The sequence below is a fragment of the Hetaerina americana genome, unplaced genomic scaffold, assembly GCF_022747635.1.
Source record: "Hetaerina americana unplaced genomic scaffold, ioHetAmer1.1.p SCAF_24, whole genome shotgun sequence".
Lineage (NCBI taxonomy): Eukaryota > Metazoa > Arthropoda > Insecta > Odonata > Calopterygidae > Hetaerina > Hetaerina americana.
Genome location: NW_027286808.1, coordinates 1,383,924 through 1,396,736, shown reverse-complemented (window position 1 = coordinate 1,396,736; position 12,813 = coordinate 1,383,924). Strand labels below are relative to the sequence as shown.

General features: G+C 35.9%; 1 protein-coding gene across 2 annotated transcripts in view; it reads left to right on the top strand.

Annotated features, from left to right (window-relative positions):
- BtbVII (BTB-protein-VII) overlaps positions 1 to 10,973 on the top strand; it is a 57,199-nt gene extending 46,226 nt beyond the window's left edge. For both annotated transcript variants that reach the window (XM_071586626.1, XM_071586625.1), the window contains 3 exons: positions 2,886 to 3,058; positions 3,183 to 4,152; positions 9,649 to 10,973. In XM_071586626.1, the coding sequence (XP_071442727.1) occupies positions 2,886 to 3,058; positions 3,183 to 4,115 (1,106 nt within the window). In that variant the 3' untranslated portion in view covers positions 4,116 to 4,152; positions 9,649 to 10,973. The remainder of the gene's footprint in view (positions 1 to 2,885; positions 3,059 to 3,182; positions 4,153 to 9,648) is intronic.
- The last annotated feature ends 1,840 nt before the right edge of the window (positions 10,974 to 12,813 follow it).

Here is a 12,813-nt window from a genome sequence, read left to right as displayed (position 1 = left end):
GGTACATGATGAGTTAATGAAATAGTTGCTAGTTTTTTTAATCCTCGCCACTTTAGGGATCATTAAGGATGGCTATCCATTCTCTATTTTCTAGGATCCCCTATGTTTCATCTTATAATTTTCAGGTTCCCATATTTATCTGCTTCTAGAATATTTTTGCTTTATATTTTTACTGCATGTAAAAATATATTAGGCAATCTTTCTGCAAAGATTGGTTCTGCTAAGTCATGCATCGAAAATCTCGCCATTGAAGCTTAAGCATAAACAAGTCTTAATTTGTGAATAATTTGAAGCGCACATGTATAAATTATAGCCAAGTTGTATCAGTCACAATAAAATTTGTATTTTCAAATTAATGTCTTCCTTACTATACACTATTAAGTTGCTTCTATAAGTGAAATTTTGTTGATACCTCAGTCCTTTTTATTTTAGTAAAAATAGTTTGCATCCTCATGGGCTATGAACTAAGTGTATCAAAAAAGTCATACACACAATCAATGAATGTGTGAAGTTGGGTTCCAATTTGTGGTATATTAGGAATGTTGCTCATTGGACTATCTCGGTCACCTGTAATCATCTACCCATTGTTTTAAAATTTTCTCCCTAATGGCATGAAGAAAATGGAAGTAATCCATTGTTTCAGGGAAATTTTTTCATGAAGCCAATGCCTAGGATTGCAGTGTTTATTTTGCTCTGCTTTAGAAATAAATTTTTTAATTGCAGAGAAAAATTTTCTTCCCTGGAATAAGGTAAAATTTCAGGTAGCTCTTTTAAATGTTCATGATCAAAATGCCAATCGGTGCAAGAAAAATGTTTTTTTGAAGGCATGAAAATTATGCTATGAAAGTCCATTGAGATAGATTTATAATAGCTCAGTTTTTGTTAGGATTTTATGTATAATTAATGGAGGCAGCAAGATAGTGAGACAATTTTGTGTAAAGCAGAATTCATTGACAGTAAAATATTCCTAAGTAAATTTTGTGAGGCATTACGTCCTTAAAGAGAGTTATTTTGTGCAATTCCAGAGGAAAAACTTTTTGATACCAATATTTGAAAGACCATTGTTGTTTTCTTTTAAATAGGATTACATAAATCTGGGATTTGATATTTTTACCAAAGTTGAAATGTAAAGTTTAAATTTGGAAAGTTGTTTTTTAGTTAGTTCCTATATTTATGAAGAAATTTTAAGTTAAAAGTTAAGGAGTAAAGCTTTTTTTTGTTAAGTCAACTCAGCTTTTTTGCAGTCAAGTGTAACCATTAGAGTGGTGAGTATGGAATCAGTAATCCTTGATATGTATTAGGCTTACAGTATCCCGAAAGAACTAGTTCATTCTTGCACATTAGGCCTCTTGATTTTTACTGCAGTGGGAAAAATCTTTGTTAATGAAAAACTCTATGTTGGGTACATAAAGCATTTTTCTGATGTCCATTTTTAGTTAATTTTTTAATATGACTCCTGCCTTTTATTTTTGCATTTTTTTAAGTATCTACATTGCATTTTGTTGATGAAAAATTTATCTACTGATACAAATTGTAAAGTTTTGGTATTTAGCTCATGGGCACTGGGAATGATTTTCTTCTCATATTTGCCCATCATGTCAGTTGGATTGATCAACTATGATAAGTTTGGGATAAAGTTTCAAGGCATAGGTGTTCTTAAAACACCACAAAGTATATTTTTTGTCTACCTTTAAGTGATTATCTTACATTTTTTTAGTTCGACCAAAAATTTAAGTTCTAGGTTTTGTCATTTGGGTAGTCATGCAGGTATGGCCTTTTTTACATTTAGCACAATAAAATGCCAAAACAAGTATCACTAGTTTTACCATGCAATAACACTGTGGGCATGTATTATATTAATGCACCAAAGAAAGTAAGCACAATTCATGCTGGGATTGATTATTGTGTGACAGTTTGCAGCTGGTGACTTCTTGTATACCAGAAGTAATCTAATTGTCCACCACCACTCTATGCTGCTTAATAGGGATTTTATGCAACCCTGAATAGTTTCATGAAACAGTTCTTTGCCTGGAAGTCTTAACTGAATTCATTAATTTATTTGTTATGTATATCTGTGTATACATTCATTTATCCTTCCTTGGGTTGCTGCTATTATTCTCAATGATTTTTGTTCCCATATGCACAAACCAAAGCTAATGACACTGGTGCAGTAGATCTATATTGTAAGGGAGATGTTAACTCCCTGAAAGGGTGCAATGTATGGTCAGATCCCTCCTGGAAAAAGAATTCTCTTTTGCCAGCATTGAATTGTGCATGGTCTCATGTGATATGACATTCAAATGCTGCAAAAATGTGGTTTGTCTTATGGTCCCTGCTTAATGTTCAATTACCATTCATACTTAAATACTACACATGTATTTCATGCATCAATGCCTAAAAATGCTAGAAGTATGCATACAAAATGATTGTATTGGTAACTTTGCTTGTTCCTAAGCCCCTACTTGCTGCCCCTTCCTTGCCCATTGTATCCACCTTTACCCATTCCCTCATGCATCTCTGTGCCATGAGCTCTGTCTTTGTCTGAAACTCTGTTCATGAAATTTATTTACCACTTTATTAAGTTTTGGTCAAAAAAGTGGATTGTTGACACATTTTTCATTAACTGTATCAACTCTAAAAATTCATTGAGAATGCCTACTCCTAACAAAAAAATGAGCTCGAGAAATTAAAAATCATAAATCATATATTTGCATCAAAATTGGTTTATATGTAATAGAAATAATCTCAGTGACTGTAAACATAGGTTATGTGAATCAGATCATAAACACAGTCTAGGTAGTATCAGAAATGTCAACAGGATTCATTATTGCCAATTAGTTTTAAATATGTCAAATATATGTTATAATTTGGCTTTAATTTCTTAGCATCATCACCTCCCCCTCTTCTGAAACCAAGGCGGGGACGTCTTTTGATCCGGCAGCCAAGGATCAAGAAAGAAACTGATCCATTGACTTATCAGCCATCCTCATCCCCAGACAGTGATTCTCCGTCTTCACCTCATTACTCAAGCAACAGCTCCATGACACAATTACTGCAGGTAAGGTTCAATGTCAATAGTTGATAAATTCTTATATTTCATGAAAAATATCCTTATGATACAATTTGTCAACCTGCCCAGCCGTTTTTAATGCATGATTATTTTTGGTTTCATTATCATGAAGATACCGCCAAGAATTGAACGCCAGCACTCAGAGCCACTTCCGTCATCATCATTGCACATGTCAAGCCTCAAGTCAGCTGCGTACTTCTCATCATCAGCTCCTTCTTCTTCATCTCAAAACCTGTTGCAAGTACCTCAACCAGTTTTCCTCCAGAAACAGCATTCACAACCACTCTTACCAAGCCAGTACACCCAAATGCGTTCAGTATCTCCTCCAAAGTCTTCATTGCAGCCAAGTGATAATTTTTCCATCAGTCCTTCAACAACTCTTTTGCTTCAGAGGCAAATTTCCAACCCAAATACATCAGGAGCCTCTGCGTGTAGTGTATACCAACCAAACCCTCCACCGATACAACTCCAACTCCTTCCGGCATCATCTGCTGAGACAAGTGAGACGATTCATCGCCGTCCATGCAGCCCTTCAATAATTGTAGAGCAACAACAGCAACTACCACTTGTTAGGGTAATAGCAGAATCACCCTCCCCAGAATCTGGCATGACTTCAGTCATTGGAGGCTCAACTCCCAAAATAAGAGTGAAGCAGGAAGTCAAGAGAGCTGTATCATCTCCCCAAACTTCATCCCATGAAAAAAAAGATGATGACTCTGTGGGAACAGAGTTTAGATTGAAATCTCTCCAGGAGCATCAGTCCCATTCTGGGGAAGACCAGCAACTTTTGCTAAGATCTGTACATTGTCCTGCTCTTCGTCCAGGCCCAGCATTGGGTTGTAATTTTTGTTGGAATACTGTGGATGACCATGGTCGAATTCTTAGACGAAAGACTAAATATCATTGCCCTGAATGCCAGACCAATCTTTGTATTGTACCATGTTTTCAAGAATACCATAAGAAATATGAAAAACCAGGAACTATACAGGTGACATCAGTGACCAGCCTTTGTGTGAAGCCTTTACCTAAGACAAGCTCAATTTAATTTGAGGGTTTGGAGGAAATATTGGCAACATCCACTGGTAAGTTATGCTTCTTTTTCAAATAATAGATGTATGAGAGACCTATTTTTAATATTCATAATCGTTCTGAAGGTGCATGGTAATCCAGCAGGTGGAGTACTGGGCTATTGACTGGAGGGCCTGGGTTCAATTCCAGATGATGCCTCTGGGCACCCCAGCTTCAACTGATCTGTGATTTTTTTGTGATCAGATCTTTCTGAGACACCACAGGTGGCATAGGGAAAGTAACTGTCCCTCATACTTGTAAATTTCATATGCCTTTAAAGGTTCAATGCAAGGTGAGCTTTGCTCTCACTTATCACACCAACCTTCAGGTTGATTACTATATTTTTCATTCTCTCAGATCAAATTATGTAAGTTAATGCTTACTTTGTAGTAGATGGGTGGATTTGAAAAATCACTGGATACATATTCCAATTTAGCCCTAATGCCCTTCATTTCTTAAAGCTATTTCTTACTTTCCTTCGTATAATTCTATGTAAGATACATTAAATCTTGTATAAATATAATGGTTACCCTACATAAAACATTGACTGGGATAAGCATTTTATGATCATGTTTGAAAATAAAAATAGTTAAACCTTGCTTGTGTTCATGGACATTTGAAAATACTCGTCAGAAGTGATAAAGTATAGTCCTGGCTTCCAAGGAAACTCAGGTAAAAGCCTTTATGTTTAGCATATTGTAGAAAATTCCCTGGATTAAAGTACATCTCAAACTAAAACTTTAAACTGAACTCAAATCATTCAAATATTTTCCACAGTAAAAGTCATGTGCAATTACAATAATTGTAACCTCTTAGATTTAGATTACATTGTGTCTTGTAGTAATTACGGGAAAGCCTCTAGATTACTTATAATGTCGTTTGGGCATGCTTGGACTCTTTTCATACCGTACATATCTGAAAATGTTAATCCCTATGTGGGTAAACTCTAATCTTAATAGTGCCTATTTAGACATTTTAAAGTTAATTTTGTGTAAGATGGTAAAAATTCCATATGCCCTCCAACAATTTGCTGTTAAAAATTGACTCATGTACTTAATGAAATCATATATTAAAAAAAAATATATATATATATATAATTATCATATACATATGATATATATATTACACATTCAAACACGAAACCCCGCCAAACGGCGAATAAATACTCATATATACAGAAACAGATATAAGGAAAAGGGATATCCGTTTTCCTTATATCTGTTTCTGTATATATGAATATGATATATATATATATATATATATATATATATATATATATATATATATATATCCCTCCCCGGACTACAACCTTGACGTGGTGGAAGGGCTTGTGCGTTCCGATGACCCCTAGAGCTGCACTGGCGGGAGTAATAATTATTGCTCCTGGTAGGGTCACCCATGCCAGATAGGTCGAAGGTTAGGAGCCAGACGAAAGGTAGTCCACGCAGCTTCTGTTCCTCAGTGGGGTGGCTGCAATGGCGTCTGACCCCAGTGGGGCGGCCAGTACGTGATGGTGTCACGTTAAAAACACTATTGAGGAAGGCAACGGGAAACCATCTCAATTATCATTCCCAAGAAAAATATGATGGACTATACAGATATTTTGAGTCCTGGCAACTACGGGGCTCGGCCCAATCGGCCGTGTGTCGTGCCCAGCAGTGGGGGAGGCAAGGCTTCCGCGGTCGTCATCCCACGAAACTCTTGCAAGGGAAAACCAGCAGCAGCAGGACAGAAGACGCAGGAGAAGAAGACCAAATTAGTTAGAATAGGAAAGTGGAATGCTAGGACAATGATGAGGACAGGGAAATTGGAGAATGTTAAGCGAGAGATGGAAAGGGGAAATATAGATATTTTAGGTCTCTGCGAGGTGAGATGGAAAGATAGCGGGGATTACCGGAGTGATAAGTATAGAATAATATACAGCGGTGGGGACGAGAGCCAACGAGGGGTTGCCATAGTATTAAATGAAGAGGTAGGAAGAAGCGTAGTCAACATAGAGCAGGTAACGGATAGAATACTACTAGTGGAGATAAAAGCAGAACCGACGAACTTAGTTATTATTCAGGTATACATGCCACCGAGCAACCATTAGGAAGAAGAGGTCGATAGGATATACGATCAGTTAGAGGACATGATCGCGTGTGTTCCTTCAGGGAAACATTTGATAGTGATGGGGGATTGGAATGCGACGGTAGGCGAAGGAAGAGATGGTGATGAGGTTGGGGACTACGGTTTAGGCACAAGGAATGACCGCGGGGAGAAAGCAGTTGAGTTCTGCAGGAGACAGGGGTTAGTCATCACCAACACTTGGTTTAGACACCACAAAAGACGCAGGTATACATGGAAAATGCCAGGTGACTCAGTAAGATATCAGCTAGATTATATCCTGGTTAGACACAGGTTTAGGAGCAGTGTGATAAATTCCTGCAGCTTCCCGGGAGCGGATGCGGACTCAGACCACAATTTAGTTTTTATGAAATGTAGCGTACGTTTCAAAAAGATAAGGCAGGGGCGGCGAGTTAGAAAATGGAATGTAGAAGCATTAAATAGGTTGAAAAGGAAGGAATACAAACAGGCGGTAGAGAAAATCATGGAGGATGGCAAAGGGCTTAGTACTATCGAAAAAAAATGGGAAATGATCAAGAAAGGGTTGTCTAAAGCCGCAAAAGACACTATTGGAACCGTTAACGCTAAAAGGACTAGGAAACCATGGATCACGGATGAGATGATAACAAAGATGGATGAGCGGCGAAAATGGAAGAATATAAATACAGAATTAGGCAAAATGAAGTACAAAGAATTGAACAATACATTGAGGCGGGCAACAAATAAAGCAAAAGAAGCATGGTGGAAGACGCAGTGCGAGGATATGGAAAGTCTGCAGAGAAAGGGTGAAATCGGTGCGCTGTACAGCAAAGTTAAATCGTTATCGGGAAATAAGAAAGGAAGAGCTATGCTAACAGTTAGAGATAAGGCGGGTAAGGTAATAGTTGACGCAGGAAAGATCCAAGAGAGATGGAAGGAGTATATAGAAGAACTGTATAGTAAAGAACTCAGACCAACAAAGTTAGACATTGAAAAAGAAAATGACGTAGAGGAAGACAGCTTAGGTCCAGGCATACTAGACAATGAGACAGAAAGGGCATTAAGGGAGATGAAACTAAATAAGGCCGGGGGGGTAGATTATTCCCGTGGAACTTTTAAAATGCTTAGGGAAATGTGGGAGGAAGAGGCTATATGGGCTGATCCGTAGAATTTATGAGGAGGGAATCTGGCCGGAAGACTGTGAGATCAGTTTTAGTTCCTATTCTGAAAAAGGTAAAGGCCACGTCATGTGAGGACTATAGGACAATTAGTTTGATATCCCACGCAGCTAAAGTGGTTCTCAGGATCATAAACAAAAGGATAGAGAGTAGGGCAAATGATTATTTAGGGGATGATCAGTTTGGGTTTAGGAAGGGGAGAGGTACGCGTGATGCCATTGCAGTAATGAGATTATTAATCGAGAGGAATATAGAACACAACCAGGAGGTATTTGCCTTTTTCGTAGATTTCAAAAAAGCGTTTGATAGAGTGAATTGGGAAAAACTAATGAGTATATTGCAGAAAATAGGAATAGATTGGAGGGAAAGGAGGTTAATCCGCAACCTGTACATGTCTCAGACTGCTCGGGTGCGGGTGGGAAACGGGGAGTCAGGATGGGCAGTGTTAGGAAGGGGTGTAAGGCAGGGTTGCCCATTATCACCATTGCTGTTCAACCTGTATGCAGAGGAAATGATCAAAGAGGCATGGGAAGAACTCGAGGTAGGAATGAAAGTGGGCGGGGAATTCGTAAAATCAGTTAGGTTTGCTGATGACCAAGCTTTAGTTTGTCAGTCAGCCAAGGGGCTGCAAGCATTGCTGAGTGAATCGGAAATTCAGTGCGACAGGTATGGGATGAGAATCAATATTAATAAAACAAAGGTTATGCGATTTTCTAGAAAGAAAAAGGCTAAGCTTAACATTAAAATAGGAGGGCAAAAACTAGAGCAGATAGAACAGTTTACGTATCTCGGTAGTGTTTTGGACCAACACGGTCAAAGTAGTAGGGACGTAAGGAGAAGAATTGCGCTAGGCAAAGAGGCTTTCACAAGAAGGAGGGAGTTGATGACAGGGACTTTGAGTAAGGATGTTAAGAAAAGACTCGTAAAAACTTTGATATGGAGCGTAGCTATGTATGGTGCGGAAACGTGGTCATTGAAGAAGGAGGATAGGTGTAGACTGGAGGCTTTTGAAATATCGGTGTGGAGAAGAATGGAGAAGGTGAAATGGGCAGAGAAGAAAACAAATGAGGAAGTACTTGGTATGGTGGGCGAAGAGAGGGGTTTGTTAGGAGCAATCCTATGGAGGCAGGAAAAGTGGCTGAAGGGGGTATTGACCGGCAGCGGGATGTTGAAGACTGTAATTGAGGGGAAAATGTTAGGCAAACGAGGAAAGGGAAGGAACAGGATAGCGATGTTGGATGGGATGAAGGGAGGAAGAAAGTACTCAGAGATGAAGAGGGACCTGATATAGAGTAGGATGATGGATTTTGTGTTTTGTTAGGAGTAATGAAATATTTGTTTGGTAGTTGTGTCCATCCAAAAACCTACCTTAACTGGTAGATTACCTTAAAAAAAAAATATATATATATAATATATATATTATATATATTATATATATAATATATATATATATATATATATAGATATATATATATATAAACCATAAACACATTAATCAACCCAAAGGTCGGTTTAGTAGGTGATAGATATATATATATAACATTACTTGGATGCATGTTAAAATTCTGCTGTGCGATACTGTATTTAGTTTATGTCACTCATGCTAGAGGGCTTTTACTTTCTATTTAATTTTATTGGGTATTTGATCCAGTCAAAAATGAATATTATATTTAGATTTCCTTTAATATCAGTAAGCAACCTTTCTTGACTTCCTGTAGTGCATTAGGCCGACAATCCACCTTTTCTCTTTTTTTTATTTATATTTTATGTACTGACAGCCTAGTTTATGTCTTCTTTATCTCTTCTTCTCACCCCCAATACATTTTTTCTAAATGGGTTGAGTCTTAGATAAGGTTGAAGACAATTGTTACAGGTTCATTTTGGTATGAATGTCCATGTGATTTGTTTTGTACAGAGTGTGGCAACGTAACTTCCTTTTTTAAACGTAAAACACTTTCAGAAAAGGAGGTCATGTTGCCGCACCCTGTAAAAAATATTCTATCTATAAAATTATTTGAAATTTGACAATTGTTCTACCCTGAATTATTATTAAAATTATTGTTTGTGGAATTATTAACAATAATATGGAAGACTGAATTGTGAACCTAAATGTTATTATTACAGTTACAATTGTGGCATAACTTACTGTGGTAAAAAAATGTAGAGCCATAAAAAAGTTGACCTGGTAAAATACTTGATTTTCCCGAAGTTCTATTTTTTTATGGATATGTATATTTTCTTTTTCAGGTCCCTGCATTATTTTGTTTAACAGAGTAAGTGGAATCGTAAGTAATTGATTCACTAATATTCAGAGAAAGGAGAGAATAACATAGCTGTTAATTTGTATGATCATAAATTGTCAGAAAATAAGCTTCTATAATCATGTTTATGGTGCCCTCTTGAAAGATAATTTAATTATTTGTATACTGTGCATTCCTCTATAGGGTTATTTTTTCATTTATGTATATCACAAAGAATCATGAATGTACAAACTTTATATTGCATGGAATATTGTTATTATTGTAATTCTGTAATAGATTGTAAGTATGTATCAAATAGGGAATTTTCCCTGTATAATTTTCTTGTATTTGTTCTACTACTTTACAATTGATATTTAAAGCTCAAAATGTGTTAATAGCTGTACCTGTCTTCTTCAAGGAAATCTTGTACCCCTCTGCCTGAGCAAAGAATTTCTTTAATTGCATTAACTGCATACCTATTTTTGTGAACACGTTTGTCATTAGTATATACATTTCATGGAACCTCAAGTTCTTGTGTATAGTTTTGAATTAAATTTTGGTATGTGAATATTTTGGAAAATAATACATAGCACATTTCATCTGTTTTACTAAAAAAAACTCATGATCTTCTTGTTTTCTTTTTTCAATTAAAAATGGAAGTTGTGATGCAATAATGAGTTCCATTTTCTGATTCCGTAACATAAATGCAAATTGGAAGTGATAAAAATGTGAGAGATAAAACTTAAATTTTCACTTTTCTTCATGAATAGTGCAAGTGTTATTCTTGTATTGAAAAAAGCACAATCATACTAAAATGTTAATCAATGGGAACACTATAAAAAAATAGACTTAAGTGTATTATAAATATTTCTGTCGCACATTGACTCAGCATTCTTGTGATACGTACAAAATGAGTGAACTTTTGTGACTGCTAATATTTTACTTAATCATGAGTTGGAAACTATCTAAGAGCCATATTATGCTACCTAATTTCTAAAGTGAAATTAATTCTTATGGAATAGTTATTTTTTAAAAATTCAGAAAACACTACACTGGTATGTTACTCATAATTTTCATTTTTCCAGAAAGAGCTTGTTAAATTGTATTTTTCCTATGAATCCCATGTAAATATGGAATCCAGCTTCAAATTGTATTTTTTATATCAAATTAATGTCGATTATCACTGTAAATCGTGCCTCTGACCTTACCTGAATATGAATATATATTTTTTTAATATATGTTAATTCTCAGTCATGTGATAGTCATGTACAAACATTAATGAAGTGGCACTTCATGTAAAACTATTTGTGAGTAAATGATGATTTATCTGTATCAATTAGCCTTTTATTTTTAAAGAATTAAAAATGTACCCTGATGAAGAGACTATCGCAGTAGAAGGTAAGAAAGAAATCAAGAAGCATCAATTTTTCAAGGGTGCTCAAATATAGATTGACCTATTTCGCACAACATATTTCTGATCTTGTTCTGGAATCCCATCGTTTTCATATTCAGTGTACACATATTCAAAAGCATTTGTAGGTTTTTATCTGGTAGGTGCTGAGAATATTCGATGTTCACATAGCTATCAATGCGAGAGAATATCTCTTGAGTTGATTACTATTTGAAAACTGAAGTAATTTATTTCCAAAAAGGAGGTACTTGCTATCATTGTTAACTATTAAAATTAACAAATAAATTTTGCGTATTGACATACTGGCATTTAGAATTGATGAAGAATATATTTAAATGTTGAAGGAAGTCCATAGCACTATTTACCTATCAATTGCCATTTTAAGCTTAAGAAATACGCATGCCAGTTTTGAAGTTGGGATCTCGATATCAAGCCCTCTCTTCCATTAAATAACCGCTTGGGAACTTTTTCGAAGGTGAGCAGTACTAATAAAATATTTTCCTGGGTAGGTATCCAAACGTGTACATGTATAATTTAAAATATTCCTTGTTTTACGTTTCAAATTATAGTTATGGTATTTCCTGCAGGTACGTGGATTAGTTTTACCGGTAATTTGTAAGAGTACCAATAATTTTTGTTTCCGATTTTCAAATTTCGATACGTCTCTTTCTCGCCAGAAGCACTGTCATCTTTGACAACGTTCAAAACAGGCGTCATGAATTAGTATGCCTACCAGCATTATAGTATGATTTGTTGAAACGGATGCAATTTAAACATTATCTACGTGGAACTGCGGGGGTGATTTTTGTGCCATAATTTGTACGTAGTTGCGTTTACTATTACTTTCTTCTTTCAGTCCCTATGATTACTTTCATTCAAGTGTTGTTACCATGACAACGTTTTGAAAACACGCTTATGTGGGAGTAGGAAAAGTTTTAATCGATAAAAACGAGGGAAATAAGAAGTTGGTTCAGACTTCGGGTGAACTCCCGTCTGGTAGGACCTATTCTATATTCTTGGGTGGAGCCATATATCGCTCGCTTGTTCATGTGCGCTTAATGATATGCATTTTTACACTGTTGGAAAAAATTGAAATTGATCGCCTGTTGCTTTATGGGTAATTAGCAAGTGAACAACACACCTGCACGTGGTACGCTTACAAAGAAGACTGCTCAAGAACATATGTTCGTAAAGGACTTCATATTATTACGAAACATGTTTTAATGTATTATTTAAAAGGTATGTTGAACTTTTTTACGATTTTAATTATTAGTTCTTGCTTCGAGGTTTTTTGCTCAGAGAAAGTTACGCTTCAGGCGGGAATGCGCATAATTCGAAAAGTATTTACAGTGGGCTCGTATTTTTAATGATAAATTCAGACCATTTTTTAATTGTGATAGACTAAAGTGTAAAATTCAAGCGTTAATATACTTCAATTGACTTAATTCAATAAATTTAAGGTTCAAAGTCGTTTTAAAGTTCCATCAGCTCTTACCTTGGCGGGTGTATCACAATGCTAAGAAAATTCATGCCTTAGTTTTCTCGATAGTGACAATAATTCTGTGCATTTATTATTCGTAGAGTCATCCTTGTATATTCCACCTCTTAAATAATTTCGATTCGGTTTAGCTCTTACCTCAGCACCCTCCATGCACCAGCAGTTTTAGTTTAATATAAATCCAATTATATTACTTAATGAAAATAAATATTGGATGAATTTTTAATGTTACTTGTAAGAATTTGAATATGCTATAAAAAACA